Source organism: Trichoplax adhaerens, genomic scaffold (genome assembly GCF_000150275.1).
Source record: "Trichoplax adhaerens TRIADscaffold_2 genomic scaffold, whole genome shotgun sequence".
Classification (NCBI taxonomy): domain Eukaryota; kingdom Metazoa; phylum Placozoa; class Uniplacotomia; order Trichoplacea; family Trichoplacidae; genus Trichoplax; species Trichoplax adhaerens.
This window is the reverse complement of record NW_002060944.1, coordinates 9,512,941-9,536,335: the sequence shown is the minus strand read 5'-3', so window position 1 is coordinate 9,536,335 and position 23,395 is coordinate 9,512,941. Positions and strand designations below refer to the sequence as shown.

Below are 23,395 nucleotides of genomic sequence, written 5' to 3'. Positions count from 1 at the left end.
CAGTTGATCAGCCCTTATAAAACGCAAATCGATAAACTTTCTATCTATCAATAAAATTGACTTTCGTCAAAGTTAGAAACATTTATCATATGAATACGCAGCAGTTTATAAAGTATCGTAGAATTTTCTGCCTTCCTCATTATGGTTATGAATAGAGAGACTTGTAACTATGCCGTTCGTGCTATCCATGGCCATGCTATCGATATAATCACCCTGTCAGTGAAACCCTTTAAGAAAAAGTGATTGCAAGGTATGATACTGCGAATACATTCATTCGCATTAATGGTCAGTATCTTTCTCCTAAAAAAGTTATTGGGATTAGAACAGGATACAATTCTTGTCTTAGGCACTTATTGTTATTTTATTGCTTTGCCTCATTATTCAGTGAGCAATAAATTAATGCTTGTTTTTCCACTAGATCATAATGAGAATAGCTGGTTATTTGATTTGCTGGTGAAAGCCCATGTTAACTTAATGCACGCTATAAATGGAGCCATGCCATTCATTACTAAAGACGAGTTAAACAAATCAGTCACTCACATTGAACATTTAAAAGATGCCGAGCTGCGTACAGTATTTGTTTAAACGATTCTTGCTGAGAGTATCTATCGTAATTCTACAATCACGACTGCACTATACCAGTGGATTGGATATATTTTTCTAGCTCAGTCCCTGTTGCAGATAGTTATGATTAGTCTCAGGAATTGAGCTTTAATATATGAATTGATAACCTGGTTTATGGTTATAATCAATGCCTGGAACCGAGCACTAAGTTATTAATTGATCCTGCCACAAAGTTAGTATGGAAATAGAGAAAGCCTCAAGACAGACTGTCTGCCAGTGTCACAAACAGCATCGCCATGTTGCCTAGTATTTAGCTTAGTAGAAGATATCATTTTGTGGCTACCTACTGTACAATATAGCGCGAACTGCACCAAGGCAGTATTCAGTTTGGAGAATAAATAAATAAATAGAATGTAAATTACCCTACTCACAGGCCTACAGTATAGTTCTTATCCACCGTGAAGTGGTAGAAGTTAGAGGATACTGTGCCTATCAAAAGTCAAGGCATCTACGCGAGAATTAAAATCCGAGAAATCTACTCCAGTAGACACCGATTGTGTACCATTTTACTTCTAATATGCGTATTTAATCCTAGCATAGTCTATGTACAGTAGGTCCCATTCATAATAACCTCAATTACTCAGATACTTAGCGTAAATAGCTTACATGATGATACATTAAAGGGTTAAGACTTCTAAAATAACATACCATCGTTTAAGCTATTTACGCTGAGTATCTGAGTAATGGAGATTATTATAATTATGAATGGGCCTACTAAGCAGCCATGTGAACGGGCCAAAGCTTTACTATCTACTCTAACTTGATCTCAATTTAACTCTCAGAGACTTGCAGTAAAAGAAATTAACTAACTCCAGTATTTTCTGTTAGTAAGAAATAAATGATAGCGTTTACAGTGAAGGCCTTTATTGAAGCGGATAACGAATTAGAATAGTGAATATCAATACCTACTGTACATGATCATTACTATATTTTAATTATTTAAATATTAATGATATACTACGTGCTCTAGATAGTTTATTTACTTGGTATGGTAATCAGGTGCGGCTTTTGTACACAAAGACAAATGTGATAGAAATGTTTTATTTAGTAGTCGGTTTACTTATTGTAGTTTCATACATACAAATTACCTAACCACATTGCTGTAAACTTGGTAGTGGTTGTATACTTAGTGTACTCACTACAATTTGTGAATAAAGATAGCTGTGGCATAATTTCGATCTGAAAATAACTCATTCAGCCATTACTCGCATTCATTAATCAAGTTCGCTAACAAAATTATGTCACCATCGTAGCTGCGATGCGAATCATCGTTGTGGGAAACAGCAAAGATTGAGAAGATTGCTCTCAACATTTTTTTGTAGCAAGTACTGTCACAAGAAACATTTCAGTGACATTACCTTAGTATTGAAGAATGTTAATGTACTGCAGTAATTCAAGGATAAGTGCAGCATGGCTTGAGCCTTAAAAAAATCGAACAACGCACACTTGGCTTGTCTAATAAGAATACTGCCATGAGCAACAGACTAGCGGCAAAATGCCGTTTCTTACTTTACTTACGCGTATATGAGCATCGTATTACGTTTCTAAAGTACCTCTGGATTGATTAATTAAAGAGTAAGTACTATTCAGAGGTACCAGCGATTATGATTAATCGATTTAAAACGGTTTCTCATGATTTACAGCATATCATCATGATTGCACTGTAATGCATATGACTCGCTGCGAACTATAAAGTACAACCTGATGCTGCTTTTGGTATGTATAAATGTAATAAATGCAATAGTTTTAAATAAGAGATGTAGAAGATTTGAGCTAATCTGAGCAAAACCAGATCAATGTATGTGCTGATACGGTAGTATAAACATACATCGTGTATATCACTACAGAACAAAAAGTTTTTGAGTTTATTGAAATTAAGAAGCATGCGAAATTCATATTATTATATAAATCAAAACATCATATGCTGTCATTAACGTTCTATAGATGCCTACCGATGTAAACGTATGGTCATTGGAATAGTTCAACTTGAAATTTAGCTTCTTCTATGCTATGAAATACTCTGTAACAATCGTTTCGTAAATACAATACTTACATTCTATTTTAAGGGAGAGAATTTTACATTTTCAGTACTAACTTTAGCTGTACGGTAATGTTGTACAACCAAAAAGTCTTTGTTACACATTTACAACTAGAATGGCAAATCCAAATATTCAAAAAATTCAAAGATAACAAGACCAATAAGCCATTTGTCAGAACCATAACACTACATGCTATCACAATAACACAAATATACTAATATAATGAAGGTGATTGGGATAATTTTCAATCACATTATCTAAAAGCTACAATATAACAGTTTGGAGAATATGAAATTATGTTATAACAGTCAGTTACAATAGAATAAATCGATGATACAACAGTAAAAGACTAAACTTGACAGAGTTGACTATTTCAATACCATTCCTACAGTTGGTCTTAAATTTCGTCTAAAGGTTGACTCGAAGTGAAAATTTTATGAATATTTCTAGACAATGCTGGTCCGATACGGCGCTCACTAGATCCTGCAACTCCGCGACGAGCCTATAGTTTATATACGTATATCAATCCCGTCAAGTAGTTTCTTATAATGTATAATTATCAATCGCATCTCCTTAATCACTGTACATTACAATTACCAACTGCACCTTCGTGCAACTTTGAAAGAATATACAATTGGATTAAGTTAGGTAAACCAGTCTAGGTTTGCATAATATGTAATGAACATCAATACCTTGATATTAGCTAAAAGTTGATTGCAATCTTCAGCATTAGATCTATATGCCTAGTCATAGTCAAGTGAAAGTCTAGTACTTAAACATAACCCATTATACAAAAAGAAATTTTCTTTGCGATTTAAGGTCTACGGTACGGATTCCGTATCAAATCAGTACGATATTAGAAGTGAATTTCATTTAATCATTTACGTGCTATAGCAGGCAATTTTTAAACGTACCATAATTAAGTCTCCGGGTGTTTTATATTCGTTCACGATAGCCTCGGCTATATTCTGTCCTAGCTTATGAACATTAAGTAGTGCATTCTTCCATGCTTCAGACACAGAATCAGTCTTTTCTGATATCTGTAAATCAAAGAACCTCCATTTAATAGGAACAGCACACGCATCTTGTCAGATAAACTATTTTCATACTGATACAAAACGAAATAAAGATGCTCTCGATCATTAGTAATATTAAAATAATCAATTAAATATGGTCTGTAGCATAGAATTTATCATACTCGTGTAGACTTCATTCCTGATGACGATCCAGTCTCAACAAAAAAATCGAAATTTGGAGATCGCGATTTTCTTTTTAACCAACATTTAAAAAATTAAGTATAAATATTTTGTAAGTAGTGCCGCCAAAAATAAATAATAGAACAGTAGTATTTTCAAACATAACAAAATGTGAACAGGGAAAATGTATAAGTACTTAAATGGTTTCTGGGCAACAGCCTTAATGAGGCGTGCCATCATATCGCCAACGATTTCCATGTTGTCTACCAAAAAGACCTGAGTATTGGTAGAAAAGTACAAATCCAGCAATACCGACTGCAACTGATGTCTTTTCAAGGGATTTTCCCACTCTTTTTTAGTGGTCAAACCATCGCTCCTGCATACAATCAAGTTTAATTTTTGACAAATATCCATAATATTAAGCAACTACACCAGTCCAAAGGGTAGTAAGTCATAACTGAAACACTGGGCATTTGAGTTACCTAAAACAGGATGCCATCCGATCAACAAAAATATAGACAGTTTTTTTCCTGCATATTCTTTTAATCCGGTTTACAAAGGCAGTTAGGCCAGACGAGCATCCTCCATTCTGTATGATCGTTCGAATTAATAATTAAGCACGATCTCAGAGTCAAATTTAGATATAAAGCAGTAATATCTTCAACTTATAAGTACAGTAACAGCAATCTGCGTCAAGCATTAATGACAGCTTCTGAAATTTAACATAACATTACATAGTATTCATTCGTGACTTTCTGTAAAAAGTTTAAACAAGTGATGTAGACCATGATGTCTTCCGTTTCTGTAGCAGTGTGATTCACTTTAACCTGAAGTCAGTGAAAATAAATTTTTATAATAAAGTTCACCATCCAGACGATTACTAAAGTTAATCTTAACGATAGTAATACAAACATGAAATATAAATATCTTTAAGTAAAAACAATTCGTAGACCATATCAGTGATGCATAATAAATAATCATGTACGAATTTAGGAGGTAAAAATAATTAACCTTCATCTAAATCATGAAACGACACGCATACCTTGTCATCATTTTCGAAAACTCCAATACTTTCACATTTCCACAACACAGTATTTTTTACATCATTATCGGCTATCTTACAATGCGCCTTACTTTTCTTCAGACAATTCCAAATTTCCTCACCACCGTCAACTTCTAGTAAACGGCGGTCCGCTTGGACAGACATGAGCTAAAGAGTTGCAATAAAGCAGTCAGCTAGGGGTGTACATTTCATGAACGGAAAACGCCGAAATATTAGGCTTACTTCAATGCAATGTTCCATGGTATTTAATTTAGCGACCTTTTTTTCTACCTGATATTATTAGTAATATGGTAGTAGTGAAAAAATTAGTAGATTCCAACAAAAAGTAAAATAAGGAAAATACTATTACTTTTAAAGAGAAAGTATCCAATATGTTGCTATAACTGCAAATGCCTAAACTATATTATGATACCTCTTTCCTAGATTTTGCCTTTCGCTTTTCCTGTATTATTTCTTGTCTTTGCATCTTAGAGTTACTCTATAGAAAGAAATTAATTTCATGTACACTCAAAACTGGAATGCCATTTTAACGATTCTCTGTCAACTAGATAACAAAATATTGCCGGAGTTCTTGTTATCATCATTATGTTCGTATAACTGAAATATTGTATAATATTAATAGCAGAGATAACGATATAAGTTTCGTTACTTAAAGATGGTACCCTGGCCGAAAAGTACTTATTATACTTCAAACAAGATAATGAACAACTGCATGAAAAAAATGTAACATTAGTTAGTGATTGATTACCACATGCAGCCTACACCAGCTTCAATTAGTACGTTTAGTTGACTATTCTAGGTGTTACTTACAATTAAAATCCAATTCTGTTCTACCGAGTTATGTCATAATAGATGACATGTTAATTACTGAATTACTGTCTTGATTAAAATGGCTATTAAGTCATTCTATCAGTCATATTTAGACACTATCATATTAATTATCGTACAGCAATGCTACAATACTGTACACGTTATTATTACGCTTTAAGGAACGATATAAAAATTAATAAAAATTTTAAAATCATCATCACGTACTGGTTGAGCATTATCAATCCTTTTACGTTTACGCTTTTGCGTATCCTTCTTTGCGTTCGTCGCAAACATATCTACGGATTCCATTTTTCGAGTATAATCAAGTTGGTTTATTTCACTTGCTTCAGGGTCATTTTCGATGTCTTTCTCACCGTTTAATGTAGACATGCCTAGATATTCGCCATGTGATGTCTCAGAATGTAATGGGGAGAAAGCTTCCATTTTCCTTGCACCTGTTACATCGTCGTTCTTGTAATTTAATAAATTTTCAGGTACCTTATCCATAACGGTAGAGCAACTCGGCAAGCTTGAAATCGAATCAATTCCTGGCAAATTATAATTATCATCTTTTCCATCGCGAGATCGTACTGGAGAGTCTATTGCGCAAGTGCTCGGTATATCATGATCAAGATTGAAGCTTCTTAAACTTGTATTTTGATCGCTATTCCTATCATGGGTTATAGGCGATTTAACAGGTTTGTCGTTAGATGTAGAATAAATGTTGCTGTGACTCCTGTTATCATGCTTAAGGACTGAAGAATTGGAATTGTGTAACAACTTTGAAAGATCATTTTTGGCTCTTTCCGTCTTCCTTGGTTGCTGATTAACATCGCTCACCTGTGTGTATAATAGTAGCAATATTTATATTATGATTGGTTTAAGACTTGTATTGGACTACTATTCGTGATATTATCGCAAATGTTATTAAATCTCTTTACTACTGTTTCTAGGTCAGTAGTTCATTTTAGCATACACAAGTCAAGGCTGTTCTAGTTTTACGAATGAAACTATAAAGACATCATGTTAGCTTACAGGTTTATCTTTCAACGGAGACAAGTTAGAATTATTGTTGTTGTTCTCTTTAGGAATCGACAAGTGATCTAATGCTGTTTCTGCGGCTGGCTTGATCTTAATTTGGGTCTGGCTCATTTCATCCTGAGATTCCTTACTGTGTCCTTCAACATGTTCGTGTTTAGTGCTCTTTAAGTCTTCACTATCTTCTACCGATAATGTAGAATCAGAGTCTATATCACTAAACAATTTAACAGTATTTTCATCGTGGGCTACATCAGATTGCAACTTAAGAGGTTCGAATATCCCTCCATCTCCACGTTTGGTATGATGGGAAGGTCTTTTTTGATCGGATTTTTTATCGCTGCTGGTGATCCCGAAAGGAGGTGATAATGGATGACGATCTATCTCTACAGATTCTCCACCACTTGAATCTTTTCATCCACTTCTTCATCGGAATCTAAAATTACAATTGCTTGAATCGCTGTCTTGCGATCCTGATCGCCGCCTTTACTATTCTTGTTATTCTGATCTGTTGATTTCTGACTGTTTTCACTTCGGCTGGAACTTGGACCAGAATCCGACGACGATGACTTCTTATCGTTCCGCATGGGTAGCTGATTCACTGAGCTAACCACCTAATCATTTTTAATTCCCAAAAATAGTAGTCAATTAAATCATCTGATGGAGATCCCTAAAGCATCAGTTGATGATATCGAATGAGCACATTGGTTCGTCTACAACTTTCCTACGATGAGAACTCAAGCGGTACATGGCACAACGCACATCGAATGCATAATAAGAGTGCAACAATCACATCTCATTTTTATGCGTACAATGCTGCGCTAGTTCACTATTTTCCAGTGCCAACTATCTTCTTAGCTACAGTTATACTTCACTGTTAATAAATGTATATTATATTATAGTAGCAAGATTAGTTTATGCAAGCACAATTCAATGTAGAATTTGCATCTACTTATTCAAATCGGGATATCGCCTAGTACTAGTAGACCTATTGCATACCTTAGTTTCTTTAACAACAGCTTTAGCAGGTTTAGATGATGCGGAAACATAACTACTAGAAATTCCCCATTCATTACCAAGTTCTTCATCATCGTCCATGTCGATTTGATCTGATATTGCACCACCTAACCAATTACTCATTTTTATCGCGCATAATCCAATCTAGCGTCGTATTATCCAATATATTGTCTTAAGAAGCGTTTTAAAATGAACAATCCAAGCGATAATCGTCAATTTGTTATTTTTCCCAAGTCGATTACGTTTACTAAGCAATCCCCCTAGCCAAATTTGAACGAGTTAATTAGTATTTGTAGACAGTCCAATTCAATATGGATACACTAGCAATTATAAAGGTCATCAAGCCTTGGCTAGGCCTTAATGGATAAGATAACACAACTAAAATCGTTGTCTGCCTCCTGGATTATAGCTGAAATGCCAATTTCTCGATGGATATGCTACAGTACAGCATCTCAATATCTTAGCTTACAGTATGGGAATACCGTACCTATAAATGCAAGTTTACGGTATCTGTGTACAGTACTGTAGCCTAGAAATGGGGCCATATTGATATGGAGAAGGGCAGGGACTTGCAAGAAGAGGATAGCTAGCTCATTTTGGGATACTTGCAGCAATTTTTTTTATGCCAGCTGCCCTTCATAGTGGCAACCTTATTCGACTAAAGCTCTAAAATGCTCTATAACTTCAGTAGACGACGTAAGATGAGTTGATAAACATGAAATGGATGAGCAAGGCATAAAACCTGTTACAAATAGGCAAAATGAAATGAAACAGCGAGCTGTGCACTGGTTTTTTGGGCCAGAGCTAATCATCCAAACGGCTTTCGTAAAGTTTAAATCTGCATAAGCAACCAACTCACAACCTGGTAAAAGATTGAGAATAACCTGAAATATTTTCAGGCTAATCATGATATGCTGATTGAGAAACGTCGATAGAAAATTGTATTGTACATTTGAAAAATGACCGCCTCTCGAATGAGATCAGGATGTTTGTCATGATAGTAACAAATCTTAGAATTGATTGGCAAAACTATGATGACGAGATTACTAGCAATGACCATTTTCCGAGTCCAATAAGGCAAGTATGCCATATTTGGCTATCATCCTACGGTAGCATTTGGGATCTCTCACACTTGCTATCCTCATACTCGTAATTTGAGGTGAAAATTAACATTTTGCGTCAAGTAGTTCAAACTAGTTCAACCTTAATCGGGGAGTGCTTAATCCTTGGTCTTTACGCCTTAGTTAATGCTTGCAAGATTATAGCAAAGGACAAACACTACAACATAACTAGCCTGTACGATATCGTAGAAATTCGGCGAAGAGCTGGTGCTAGTGTGAGCGATTAACACTCTGATAACATATACATATACATATATTCGTACAGTATAAAGTCAATCTTTATGGTCTCTATGTCCGTTTTTCAATCTAGTAGTTGACAACGCAAGTTAATAACGTAGTTAGGCATGAAACTACTGAACGATAACGGAAACTTAGCAATATCGGATCTACACATCACTACGACGTAGCAATAGTCGAAAAATTGTGGAGATGAACACAACATAAATCATACAAAATAATATCGGGAGGTTTGGTTACTCTATCCTATGCTACGAGTCCATTTACTTTTACTTTCTAACGTAGGTTTTCAAAGTTTTAGCCATCATGACTTTTTTTCTACCTAAATTAAAGCTGTATATAAACTACGTTACTCTAGGTTTGCTTTACTGTCAAATTTTAAACAAATGATGAGCTAAAAACGATAACCCATTGTCACAAAACAGCTTTGCAACAAGATAATGTAATGTACGATCAATAAGTTAATTCCTTGAACCACGTATCAAGGAACGATATCTACACTATCAGAAACACTTTTGCTCTACTAGCAGACTACACAAAGACTTAAACGCCTCGTATTTTACGTTAAACACTAAGTTTGAGAATCCACTTTATTACACGATATACAGTACTCCATTTATATACTCTTCCTCAATAGTTCATGAGTCATAGTTAGTACGATTAACTTTGGAATCATTCACTGAATTAGATATTAATTATAGCTATTGCTCCCTTAATGCAGACAACAGTATTTACGAACATAGACATGTAATGACTAATACAGAATAGTCAGATTACGATATGTCCTCTATCACGGAACATTTCCACGATAATTTACAATCTACCATAAGTAAGTTACAATCACAATGATTCGAACTGTAAGTAGATGATTTGCGATCCCTATTATAACTATTAATTTCGGTATGTGTATATGTGTCTCTGTCATAAAATGTTAGTGCTATATTAAAAAAACAGTATATCTAAATTAGAAGTTAACTAAATAAGAATAGGCTAACAGAATTATCCGAACATAGATATTTCTACTCTAATACAGTATATAACACTGTCACACCCATTCATCGTTTCTTGAGATTGAATACGACTTTACTATTTACAGTGACTTACCGTTTATTTATTAGCATAGCAGCATGACCTAAGGAATGGCTCCATGCGATATACAGATGATGAGATAATATATCATGCTAATGATATTAACAATGTTGAATCTAGTTTGCACGCGTCTACCTGCGAAATAATGTAAAGCACATTAGCAATACGATTACTGCAGTACCAATCAATCGATTAAAACGGAAGATTTTGTCCGATTGCAACGGCTACTTCTACCGTATAATAACATCGATTATTAGAAAACACCCTGAAAATTGAATCGTTAGTGTTCGTACTTTCTGCCAATCATGCACTGCATAACTTGAAAGCAATAAAGGGTCTTCAATATTGCCGATGCCGTTTGATTTTGTTACAGATAGCTAAATAGAATGTTGATAAATTGCAAAAGATGATTCCAATTTGAACTTATGAAGGAAGGATATTCGAGTAATGAGTTCCAATAGATGAGCTTTAATTGCAAGATTATTAGAGATGTTTCGAAATTGAGCTATTAAATTGCATTAACTCAAAGCTCAATCGCTAACAAGGCTGAAGGCAAATGAGCAATTTTCGATCGAAACCAATGCCTTAGATCTTCTAACTGGATCACGACTCGATGATGATTTGATTAATATTATTATGCTAAATATAAGGCGTTTGCGAGCAGAGATATTCAAATGAGCGCATGTAGGACCGAAAGTGGAGAGGTTAACTGTACACTGTACAGTATGCCGTTTCAAATGGTGGCTTAAGCGCATGCTTTACATTTACACTAAAGTATAGGGCAGTGATCGATATTAGGCCAGACACTATTTCTATATCAAACTACGCTTTGATGACATTGGGATACTGGCCTAAACAGCTAACAGTTAGTAATCGGACATCGATCGATCTAGTACAGTGCCCAACAACGAGCTTAATGGTCTTATTTACGATTTAATCCCTTGGTATAACTCTCCGTCCAACATAATAGGACCCCTTGTACCATGAACTGGATCGTCATTTTAGCTCCATTAACTGCTTTACTAAGCCTTTCTGGATGTGGTATCATCTATAGCACATTTTATTATAAGGTAAAGGCTGTTGTTGAGTTATGATTATGATTTTAGTATTATGTACAGCATACGTACAAAGGTATCCAAATGATGCCTGTGATCTGCTTGTTCAGAGCATAATGATACCGTAATCTGAGTAGTAAATAAGCTGATTAGCAAACTCAGAGTGGCTCTATCTGTTTTCTCCTTGGCCTGCAAGAGATTTTTAAATATGCTGTGTACTGTATTAATTAGAACAAACTACAGTCTATAGCAAATACACAGTACTACAGGGTGTTCACCATAGTATGCTGCAAATGCATGATTTAATTCGATGATTGGCATGAATTGATTAATTCGTACTTCTTTTCTCCATAGCTGCAGAAATGTACAATGGTTTATGTACCTTTAGCAACGTGATTTATATTGTATGATTCAAGATACTTACCATATCACTAACAAATAACCAAATTCAATGATAACACGAATCTTCTAAGGGAATAGCCGTACGTTACTTTGTTTCCCCTTGACCTACAGAAGCGTATAACGTTTTATTTGTCACTTTGAGCTAATTAACCCAATAAATAAATACAATACAGAATGCTTATAGTACATGGCTTCGTATAATGTTGTCAGGAATCATAAGTCGTATAATTATGCAGCAATTACCTAGCATTTAGGTGTATTCTCTGCCGCAATCTGCAATAAATGCCTCGTGTAGGCGATAGACGTAAAGTATTTACTTCTTGTTATTGTAACATTCTTTTTATCTTTCCTTTTGTTATTGTAGGAAATCCTCTCAAATTGTTTTAGTTATTCCATTTGTTATTTCTCATTCTTGGTACCTACTGTCGTTCCTGTAACTATCTTTATTCTATACTTCAACTGGATGGGCTTTGAGCTATTCAAGAACAACTAATTAATTGGACTTGTAGCATGTAGTGTTACAATTCAATTGCGGTACTACACAATTCAAAACTTGGAAGAGGAAATTATCACTTGTGTTCTATTTTTCGGCATATATGCAGTATGTGCGCGCCAAAAGGCAGAGAGAAAGAATTTATCCTTTGGTAAAACAGCGTGTAAATAAACATGCAACAAAACCAGATAGAAGTTATACAATATTTGTACTAGATAATTTGCTTTATTTACAATATAACGATATGTTATATGTATCAACTTGGTACTATGTTACATATTAAATTTTCACATCATACGTCTGTAAACCAAATCATTTTTACTGATGATATACAACTATATTTACAGTTATTATATACGCAATTATCTGTGAATACACTAGTTCAAAATAATCATTAATTCAATTAGATAGCTATCAAAATTGTAAAAAAGAATTTAACTTGGAATAATTTATTAACACATGAATGATATGATGAGGCCATCTATAAAAGATGCTTCATTTTTATATTTCTGCGAACTGCATTAGTGAACCCTTCATTAAATCTATACCAAAACGAAGCCTTGAGCTCTTCAGGAAGGTTCTTATTATCTGATTCTGTTATAAAAAATGTTTATAAAATTATTGAATATTTTGAGATAGTGAAAAATTCTCAATCTTAAGATAATAAATGTCATCTATTATAAAATGTACTGGCATATATTATACAATCAATATTTACCAATAAAATACTGTAACAATAAACATATTACAAGCATTTCGTAAAGCAGACGTGTGACGGAAGAAAATATCTACACGATTACTTTATGTCCAGGATATTGATTTATATATACATGCACAATTAGAAGTAAACAATAAAGACGAAACACAGTACAGTATATAGAATTGCTTCGTACCAGAAACTGCATCCAAAAACGAATCTTGATTTCTAGCAAATGGCTGAAAAACGTCCGACATTATATATTTAAGCGCATGCAGTTAGGAATTATAGGAAAGATAAGCCACATAATATAGAACACATGTTACCTGATCTCCGCCACCACTCAATATTTCAGCAATTTTAGATTCTTTCGGTGGCATACGCTTAGTATTGACTATATCTCGTTTCAATTCTTTACTTAAGGGTTGCTGCTTACTATTATATGGTTAAATAGTCAATAAGATAAGATTCTAGGCAAAAAACCATGAAGAATATAACATTGCTGCAACAATTGCACTGTCCTTATATATATATATATATATATACTTATTTTCATCGATTGCTAATAACTTCAATTCCATAGTAAATACACAGAAGCATTCTCAGTATGATAACGAAAATCTATTAAAAACAATTTTTATGACTTACTCTAGTTCATTAATTTCATTTGCATGCCATTTTAGTTTACCGTGTTCAACCTAGCAATAAAATTTGATTTATAGGACCAATAGATCAGCAGCAGAAATCTATGCAATCAATGGTTACTTTCTGAATAATTTATAAATCGCTTTATACTCGATAACCTGCTGAGCAATAATTTGCTTGATGTTATAAGACAACTGTTTTTGCTGTGTTTGTCCAGGGTAATGGATAACCTCGTCAATTGGGCTAAATAATATGTTTATGTTTAAGTGAATAAGTTTGTTGGTTAACATTCGTATCTCGTATACAACTTTAATTATACTAACGGCTCGAATAGATAGTTATACTGTCCATCGCTGTTCCTTATCTGCTGATAGGATAAGTTATATGATATCATTGCATTAACGACGCGAAGTAATTGCTCTTTATCCGCTTGACTGTGTAACTGTGCGTTGTTCTATAATTTACATATATGAAAAGAACGTCAATTAGCAAGTTCGAAATTTCATCTTGTAGTTTAAAAATTAAATTTGTTACTCACCGCTAATCCTGCAGGAGAAAGAATTTCCAGTAATGACGGTAACAAATACATTACGACTTCACTGACAAATAAATTCCGCCGTATGGTTGGAGAAACTTCTCCCATTACGTTTAAAACTAGATAATTAATTCTTCTGATTTTTTGAGAAAACTAAAAAAAAAAAGGCTACAAATTATTTAAGGTCTCAAGAACGTCTAAGCAGTGATACGCAAATTTTAATAAGCTTATAACGTATGAACTTTTTTAGTGCGCCACCTCAAATTCACTATTAGGATAGAAAATCCTGGCAAATTGATGGCTTGAACAATTTAAGTGAAAGAAAACCGCTACATAGGGTAAATATCTCATTAGTTGAAATTCTTGTAAATGATGCATTGTTTCGGTGATAAGGTCCATATTACATAGCCAATCACAAGCGTCTGCAGTCTGCAAGAAGAAAATTCTTTGATTAGCGTTACTGACTCTAGGCTCAATTCTTGTCACATTTACTGATGATATCGCGGATCATCTAATAGCTTAATCAAGTTGGCGAAAGTAAAGCAGCATACATGCCTTATTGAGATTTTTCACACGAATAACTCATAAGTTAATTAACATCCTACAGGTCAAACGAAATCATATTTTATATTGTGCACGTATTCTTACCAACGTTAAGTATCTATCCTTGAACTTAATATTTAGATAGTTTTCAAATAAACCTAAGTTAAAGAAAGCAAAAGATACAGTATCCTTAAAATTTGATTTTATTAGATGCTTATCTGGTACACAACACTCTTTCATATTTTAAAAGTCCCTCCTTTAGAAATCTTTCACATTTACAATACACCTAATCTATGCAAACATTATGTAACTTACCTTGCATCAATTTATCATATTCTCCAGCCTTCATAGTTAAATTTAATATGTTATAAAATCTTTTCGCGGTCGATGACATTCTAGGGGTATGATCTGGTTTTGATAACGAAATTATTGAATTAAACTAAAATTTGGACTGCATATCAATATGAATAATATTACTTGGATAGTAAGAAAGATGATCCGCCTCTTTTTCAATTTGATCATTAAATACCGGCGCGCTAAACGACCTACAATGGTTAAGTAACAAATCATCAAGATCACTGAAATTGGAGTCCCTTGAAAGATATATCTAACAAACCTGTCCTTTTTCTGACGGAATATATTTTTCCATAAATCAAATAAACTGCCCTTTTGATCTTTCTGACCAATTCGAATAGTATGCACCATATCCGTAGAGAATCGATTAGATTGTCGTTGCAAGAACTACGAGTGAAAATTTAGCACAAATCATAATTATTTACAATTTGATAAATCAATGACAGTTAAGCTTGCTCAAGCATCGTATTAAAAGTACCTGTAACGTATTAATGCATGACCTAATATCATTTTCAGCTTTTGAACAAAGAGCTGATAAAGCAAACAAGTCAGTCAGTAATTTTTCCTTTCGACATATCTAGAAAACATAAGACAACAGCAGTTAATGTCAGGGGAGAAGTATTTAGTTACAACAAGTCCTTCAGAAGTCAAAGAAGGTTTTGTAAGATTTTATTTACATCTTGCAATCTTCCTGCTAATCTGTTTGTAGATGTTGGAGGAAATGTAATCACCAAAGCGTGCTGTCTCAGCTGGCGCAATGATGGAACATATCTAGTTGTCGAAAATTACATCAGATATTCTAAGCTCATATCTAAAACATTTGTAACAGTAAAGGTTATATTAACTTACTGGTCATTACAAATACAAATAATCGGTCGAGACAGAATATTTTGATGCCCTTTCGATTTCTTCTTTACTTTAGCTATCATTATTCAAGGTTAGAATTAGCCGAGTAAGCTATAAAGTGATATTATAGATAACGTCAAAGGTATGATCAACTTTATTACCATTCTCAGTGTTCCTTATAAATTTGATCAACACCTCCACAGACGCCTACAATTATAATATTGTAACGATTAAATAAATCAAGATAAAATTATAGCCGTAAAAAATAAATAGAACAATTTTTGTTCAGGCGATACATTAATCCTTAATTAAAAGAAAAACACTCCAACTTACGGTTGGAGCCCCATCAATTTCGTCAATCAGTAAGCAATTAGGCAATCCCTTTTCATCTCCACTAATTGAATGCATTTGAGTAGCTGATTCAATTCTTTGGCGAAATATTTCCACAGAGCGATCATCGCTGTATATGTTGTAAAAGATTATAAGTTAAATACAACATATGCCAGATATGTACTAAAATGAGCTCAATCTTTGTTTAATTTGCATAAACTGACCTAGCATTCATCTCTAATACATTATATCCAGCGTGTCTAGCAATGACGTGAGCAAGTGTCGTTTTACCTAATCCTGGAGGCCCACAAAGTAACGCGACCTAAGGCATAAGTAAAGCAGTACTTTAATTTTTTCTTGCAGTGCCACATCTTTTGTATTCACGAACTACCGTTCATTAGCATCACTTTATCTTATCAAACCTTCTTTAAAGGGCGATTTTGAGTGTCGACGGCCTATGAATTTATTTTGAACAGCATGTCAGACAATGAAGCAAAATACACATTCGAAAGGTAAACTTTAGCGCAAATTTTACCAATTGATTTGCAAGTGTTTCATCAGGAATATTGAAATCTTTGCCAAAAACAGTCTTATCCCATAATTTTAGCCATGACAGTAAGCTACGGTTTGTTGACTATGTACAGTGCGATAAAATGATCAATGGCAACGATAAGCAGAGGGCTATCAATATTTGAAACATTAAATAGTTACTGTAGTATCAGATATTGCGCTAATCACAAGCCCAAGGCATAAATTTAATGGCTGATTTCATTATTATAAATTATTTGATACGAATAGTAATTTTATAGCGTCAAGGCAGCAATGATAATGCCTATTCTACATAAACAAGAATAAATGTCTGTTAACGCTATTGCCTTACATGATCACTAAGTAATTCTCTATAATGATGCGGAGAATATTTATCAACCCATAATGATACCATTGCTTTTGATTTCTGCTTTTCGTCTTGATGACTAACATTACCATCTGTATCATTTGCATCACCCTCCTCTATTTCCCTGCAATTAAATAATAAATTTAAACACTTTTTTATAAATATGTGAAAAATGATCATTAATTCTGCGTTAATACTATTATTACGATCATCTCTTACTTATTGTTACGAAATAAAGATAAAAACGTAGTAATACAAACATTTTGCTAGGTTCCGCTTCAGTATTGGTCGTATTCAATAATTTCTTAAGTCTCTATTAGATATACAATATTGGATGTGTAAGGTTAGAATGAAGTAGAACAGAACTATCTTAACTGAATTTTGCAAATTGTGTACGGTTAACTTACCATTTCTTCTACTTGATCCCTTAAGATACTAAATGGAGTTGATAATAATTGTAACTGTCCTGATGGTGAAATTAGTTGCCCTTTCGAATGATTCCGACTTGCTAGCAGTGGACTGCCAAAATTATCGGTGTCACTTTTTTTAAACCGAACATAAACTCTCCTACCATCGCTACCAGTAACAGGCAACCATTCGCTTCCAATCAATGGTATAGATACTACATTAGGAATATTTTGATCAATTTCAGATGCTAACGGAGAATGGCAGTGGTGGGTATCAGTAGCTTCAACATTATCTGTCGTTGTTGAATTCTTGCTTTTCTTCGATTCTAACGTGTAAGTTGTAGTTTAGTATTTATTGCTACAGTATAAATAGTTTGTAGATGCTGAAAAGATTTTCAGTCAGCGTAACAAATGAAATGGGATTCAACAGCATTATTAATACAACAATTAATTTAGCATAGGTTTGTAAAATTGTAGCCAGCTCCAAATATATTATTACCTGGCAATGAAAATGAACTTTGCTGGTTTGAACTCGATTCATCAACTAATGGTTGGTCGTATGAGAGCTTACGTTTTGACTTTGGCTCATTTTCATCCTGATTCGCTACATTATTGGAAAAACCAGGAATTATTAGCAAATCAATCCGCTATGATCTCCTTTACAGTATGAAAATGTTTTATTTGCCATAAATGATAAGTGTATTCGAAAATAGGAATCGATGGCATGGTGACTCTTTTGTGATTGCTAGCTAGTGTCATCAACACCACAGCAATATACCGTAACTTATCTAGCTGATAAAGGCGATATAATCCACACCGCTTATTGTATCAATAGAAAATATATTAATAATGCATGTAGTTTATAACAGTTCTTTTTAAAAGGCTTAGACATCAGGTGCAATGAACATACCGTAGTCATTCTATGATGTCTAAACTCCAATATTTTATAGAATGAGAACGACTATGGGCTGATCAATGCCATTTATAGAATAGTAGTTCATAAAACGACTACCGTATTAATTATTGGTAATTTATTACAGACAAGATCATCCATTAAAATGACCTATTATAGATAAGTCACTTCAGTTTTTTTGCTTACTTATAGGTGAATTAAGTATACAGCAGTGTTATATTCATTCAAGATTGTAAAATTTTATAGAATAGGAACGACTATTGCCTACAAAATGCCACTTATAATATCTAGTAACCACATTATTATGAGACAAAGCCATTGCTATACCAAAAGACCTGTTGAATACCCCACCATGGAGTGCAATACGTAGGAGGTAGCAAGACATATCAAATCGATTTCAATGACGCATATCCATTTTTGACTAACCTTCTACTTCTTTCATCACTTCAAATTCATCTTCAAAGCGTTTTTCAAAGTCTTCTTCGTTTTGCTGCTGATAAAACTGATCAATTTCATCCTCGAGTGATATTGACATGGTTACGATTTGTAGTTTCTTTTTCTTTCATTAAATGGTATCTACAGTAGATCAAGATCATGCAATAGTTTCAGTATAATTCGAGGCAATATTGTAAAAGACCCTCCGCTATACCGTTTTAAATCAATAACCATCCTATTTATGGCTAGAATTAATTGAAAATGGGTAAAAGGAAGTATATCCAAAACGAGTAAATGATTCAAGCCAACTTTCAGAAAAAAATTCACTGACAATAACATTGCATCCGTCGTTATTTTACCTGTATACTCGTATTGTAAGAATGAGATTACTCTACTGCCTATCTTCTCTTTTCTTCCCTTTGACTGTAATTACTCTGGCTAATAATATTATCAATTAATACAGGATCTATTTTATTCATTCAACTTGTTTCTTCCTGGGATTAATCCTTCATTTTCCCATTTTTTCATTGAGAAGATGGAGAATTTGAAGACGAACTTGTTGCTGACGATTGCATCGTAGTACGGAGGTCAACTGACACACTTCAACCCAGGCTGCTCACCTCTACCGGTACAGTACGTCTAATTGAACCGAACCGAACCGAACCGATCCTCGGTCTAAGTCTATATCATACTGTACCGTCTGCACATTCAGTCTATTGGATACAAATTGCTACAGTGGCAGAAATTTCCCGCCAACTTCCTGTTACAAAATTCAAAGCCAGCTTATATAAATTACTCTACTGTATTCTGTACCATGAAGCAGTCCATCACCGTATAAATTATAGGGAGAATTGTGTCCGATACTGAACTAAGATAGTCGACGTTACTCTTGTCATGGATATCTACTAGCCAGAAGCATTTTGCATCCATTTCTTTGCACACTTTGTTGAAGCTGTCTTGCTTCTATAGTAGATATTGCGTGAGATTGGACGATTTCTTGATTTTTTTTTTCTTAGATATGTCAATATATGTCTAATGTATCAGTAGGACAGCTTAAACCGAGTGTACAAAGTAATGAATGCAAAATGCTTCTGGCTAATATGTACCCGTTTGAATACGAAGTTCAGTGTATTTGCGAAATGCCTAGTCAGTTGGCAAACTGAAAAAATTCCAATAGACGTAAATCAGAGAAACGATCTTTATTCAAGCAGTAATATTACTCATAAAATCAGAGAATCTCTATTTCTTGGATGATTATAATAGTAACTATTATAATAATAAACTAATTCAAATTATCAATATATATGTAACGTGGAATTGCCAAATATTTCGAGATACTATTATCAATGAAGTAGCTATTATTGAATTAATAATGTTCTGATTATGAAAATTATTATTTATTTTGACAAGTTCTATGATTATGACATTTACTGTTACACTGAACATTAACCTTGAAATATTTGCATCGGTTAATGATACAAGATGTATAGCTTTTGCAAATTGACTGGATTTCGTACTTGGGCGGTAACAGGATGTTATACAACATAGTGCAAACTTCAATGGCCGATTTGTAGAATGTCTACCGGTACAATTTGTATACTTTGCAGTAAATTAAATGTAGAAAGTTGCTTACACATTCGATAGCTACTGTAAATCTTCGTATCGAAAAATCCTTTGCAAAGCAGCAGTAGAAACTAGAGACCTGAAAAATTGGATTGAAAATACTGTGCAATGACTACTGGAGGAGCAATTCGCATTTTCCACTGCAGTGAATAACATGTACACTGAATACTGCAATGGTCGATTCTCGAAAAGACTGCAGTAACATACATCTGTCAAGATGCAGTATTTAGTATTTGCATAATGTGTCACGAGAGCGACATCTTCTAAGAAATATTATCATTTAGTATCGCTAATTTTATGCAGTAGCAGTGTACAGTACGTCCCAGCCCCTCCAATATACTCGTAGAAGCATTGATCCCGCTCATATAGGATATCTCGTAAATAACTTACATAATTAACACTATAGTAAAGTAATTAGAAATTATTGGCGTAATATTTTCGTAGCATTGCAATACATGCAAATCGATTCACAGAAGTAATCATGTAATGCCTCATATTGATCTTTAAAGGTAAAAACTTGAGGGCATGAAGTGTAAAAATTATTACCACAGTCAATACAATTTTAGGATATCTACAGTAATACTGTACAGTAAGCGTACAAGTAAATTTGAGCCAATTTAAAGCAATAAATTAGCGCTATAAATGACCAAAAGTAAAATTACATACTGTAGATACAGATATGCCGTACTGATTATACAACAAAAGATGGAGAAAAAATTGGATATTTTTAATTTAGTAACGATCACTCGATCAATAATAGTGTAATACTCTAAATTCATAAGCATGCGTCCAAAGTACGTTTTATTAGGCACGTACAAACATAGCTGGACGTCTACCGACTCTAAGGACCAGCAGGCTAGTCATTTGAAATTTCATTTTAGATACCCAAGCAAAGGCAATGGATAGTACAATATTGTTGTAAATTAATAATAGCTAAAACAAGCCAACTGTACATAGATATATGGTAAGCAGTACAAACAGTATGTTGTGTATTGTATTTACAACTACAGACAAAAAAATCTCTTGGCTGACGCTAAATAAGCCAATATACAGAACGAAGAGTGCTCAAATATGGAATTTCAGACTATTCCACACACAAGCAGAATAGTCAACAGAATATTTTAATGCTGTATTATCTTTAAGTGATGTTCCAATATTCGGCAAGATAACCAAACATTTGACGTGATTATTAATCGAGATATTACGGTAATTTATGATAGCTTGAATAATATTACAAATAAAGACCTATAAGATTGCTGACATTGACATACAATATAGTATTTCGCAAATTTTCATGTGATCTTCCGATGGAGATATTGATGATAAAAAAAATTTCTTTAACTCCTATTATTAGTTAATGCATGTCCAAATTTGAAATATTTATAGATACCTAGCCTCGTAGCTGTTAACATGATTTGATCGTTTGACGTTAATTAACTATGCGTTAGAAACTTTCACAAATTAACATTAATGAAACATTCAAATTGTAGTATTGAATACGACTATAATTTTAAATATATTTCTTAAGCCAAATATAAACTTTTCTAGTCTTCAAATTCAACATTGCCGTCTGTACTAAACCTTGTACGTTTTTCGGAAGGTCCTTCTGATGTCGCTTGACGTTTCGAAGAGGTAGCGCCATCATTTTTTTGTAATCGTAAAATGGATACTAAAGCTCCATCTTTACTATTACCGACTCCATCTGCTTGTTCCTGACTGGCTTTGACCGGAGTTGGCTTGATTATTTTATGGTCTCGCTCTTCCACACTATCTTCATTACTGTCGTCGTTGCTTTGCTGAGTATCAAATTTCTCAGAACGCGCTTTGCCTTCCGATTTAACAACTGCGCTGTTGACTGCTCTAAAAGCTACAGGAGAGCTCCGCGAAGGGGAGGATGGTGCCGATTTTACATAACTACTTCTTCCACCGGAGCTCTTTTTAGGTGGTTGAAAGTCGGGGCTATCCTCTTCAGGAATCGGTGAATTGTCTCTTGATGCATTGGGGGTATTACTGAAAGAATCGGGCGTAGCGAATAATAGCTGAGATGGAGAAGCTGGAGCAGATCTGTTACAACAAAGCACGAACGTGTAAAAATTAGTATCATCCACAATAATTTAAGTGAATGAAAACTTCCGACAATACATACCTCGTTGAAGAATATCTAAATGACGGGACACCACGCTGTCTCCGTCTTCTAAATGCTTGTTCCATTAACTTTTGCTCAGACATACTATCTAACTTCCAAAATGAACCTTTCCCAGGTTCATCTGGAGATCGTGGGACCTTTAAGAAGTATCTATTAAGAGACAAGTTGTGCCTAATTGAATTCTGCAATGTAAAAAGCAAAAATATCATCAGTAAACTTCTATGCACTAGTACTATCTAAAATCAAATATGGTAACAAATAAGCTGTATACCGACACGAATAGCAATTTAAGTAATACTGAATTGTTAACACGCTAACCTGCCATCCCTTATCCGCAGTTCGGTAATACGGGTAATTCCGTGTTATATAGGAATAAATGCCACTTAGCGTAAGCTGTTTATCAGATTCGGACATTATTGCTTGTACAATTAATTGCGCGTAAGAATAAGGCGGCTTCGATGTACCATCTCTTCTGTCTTCTTGTGCTTCCCTCCTTCTCGACATTGCTTCCATTGCAGCGGATGAAATATTAATTCGGGGATGGAAATTTCGAATTTCAGACCTAGGGCTTCCCGGACAGGAGTTGTAAGCACTAAACACAACACATTACATTAGGACTGACACTTTAAAGCAGATACTATAATGAGAAGAATTCATTAATAAAACCAATAAATTAGACTTGTCAATGCGTATTTTATGTTGGTAAGATGAGGTTTAAAACGATACGATTTTTATACTTTGGAACTCATACGTCCACACAAGTTCAGCACAATTCAATAAACGATAAAGGATAAACAGGTAGCTTAATATACTATATCTACACAAGTTTACTTAGAAAAATA

The 23,395-nt window shown here is 34.0% G+C and overlaps 4 protein-coding genes across 4 annotated transcripts; all 4 read right to left on the bottom strand.

Annotated features, from left to right (window-relative positions):
• Nucleotides 1-3,060: 3,060 nt before the first annotated feature.
• TRIADDRAFT_53971 (uncharacterized protein) lies at nt 3,061-4,117 on the bottom strand (the record flags this gene model as incomplete). Its single annotated transcript, XM_002109658.1, has 5 exons — nt 3,061-3,165; nt 3,356-3,406; nt 3,578-3,703; nt 3,862-3,931; nt 4,056-4,117. The coding sequence occupies 5 exons, from the start codon at nt 4,115-4,117 to the stop codon at nt 3,061-3,063; spliced, it is 414 nt and encodes a 137-aa protein (XP_002109694.1).
• Nucleotides 4,118-4,578: 461 nt separating this feature from the next.
• TRIADDRAFT_53970 (uncharacterized protein) lies at nt 4,579-7,868 on the bottom strand (the record flags this gene model as incomplete). The annotated part of the gene is made up of 8 exons (XM_002109657.1): nt 4,579-4,686; nt 4,902-5,069; nt 5,145-5,192; nt 5,335-5,400; nt 5,958-6,572; nt 6,768-7,113; nt 7,161-7,384; nt 7,770-7,868. 8 exons carry the CDS (start codon nt 7,866-7,868, stop codon nt 4,579-4,581), a joined length of 1,674 nt encoding a protein of 557 aa, XP_002109693.1.
• Nucleotides 7,869-12,665: 4,797 nt separating this feature from the next.
• TRIADDRAFT_53969 (uncharacterized protein) lies at nt 12,666-18,884 on the bottom strand (the record flags this gene model as incomplete). Its single annotated transcript, XM_002109656.1, has 24 exons — nt 12,666-12,778; nt 13,078-13,120; nt 13,208-13,316; nt 13,530-13,579; nt 13,685-13,769; nt 13,850-13,980; nt 14,065-14,214; nt 14,710-14,762; nt 14,920-15,012; nt 15,082-15,149; nt 15,221-15,345; nt 15,437-15,535; nt 15,636-15,729; nt 15,808-15,880; nt 15,966-16,011; nt 16,138-16,264; nt 16,359-16,456; nt 16,557-16,589; nt 16,670-16,768; nt 17,015-17,153; nt 17,290-17,342; nt 17,437-17,762; nt 17,936-18,040; nt 18,776-18,884. 24 exons carry the CDS (start codon nt 18,882-18,884, stop codon nt 12,666-12,668), a joined length of 2,421 nt encoding a protein of 806 aa, XP_002109692.1.
• A 3,623-nt stretch (nt 18,885-22,507) lies between these two features.
• Nucleotides 22,508-23,057, bottom strand: TRIADDRAFT_21017 (uncharacterized protein; the record flags this gene model as incomplete). Its single annotated transcript, XM_002109655.1, has 2 exons — nt 22,508-22,735; nt 22,872-23,057. 2 exons carry the CDS (start codon nt 23,055-23,057, stop codon nt 22,508-22,510), a joined length of 414 nt encoding a protein of 137 aa, XP_002109691.1.
• Nucleotides 23,058-23,395: the final 338 nt, after the last annotated feature.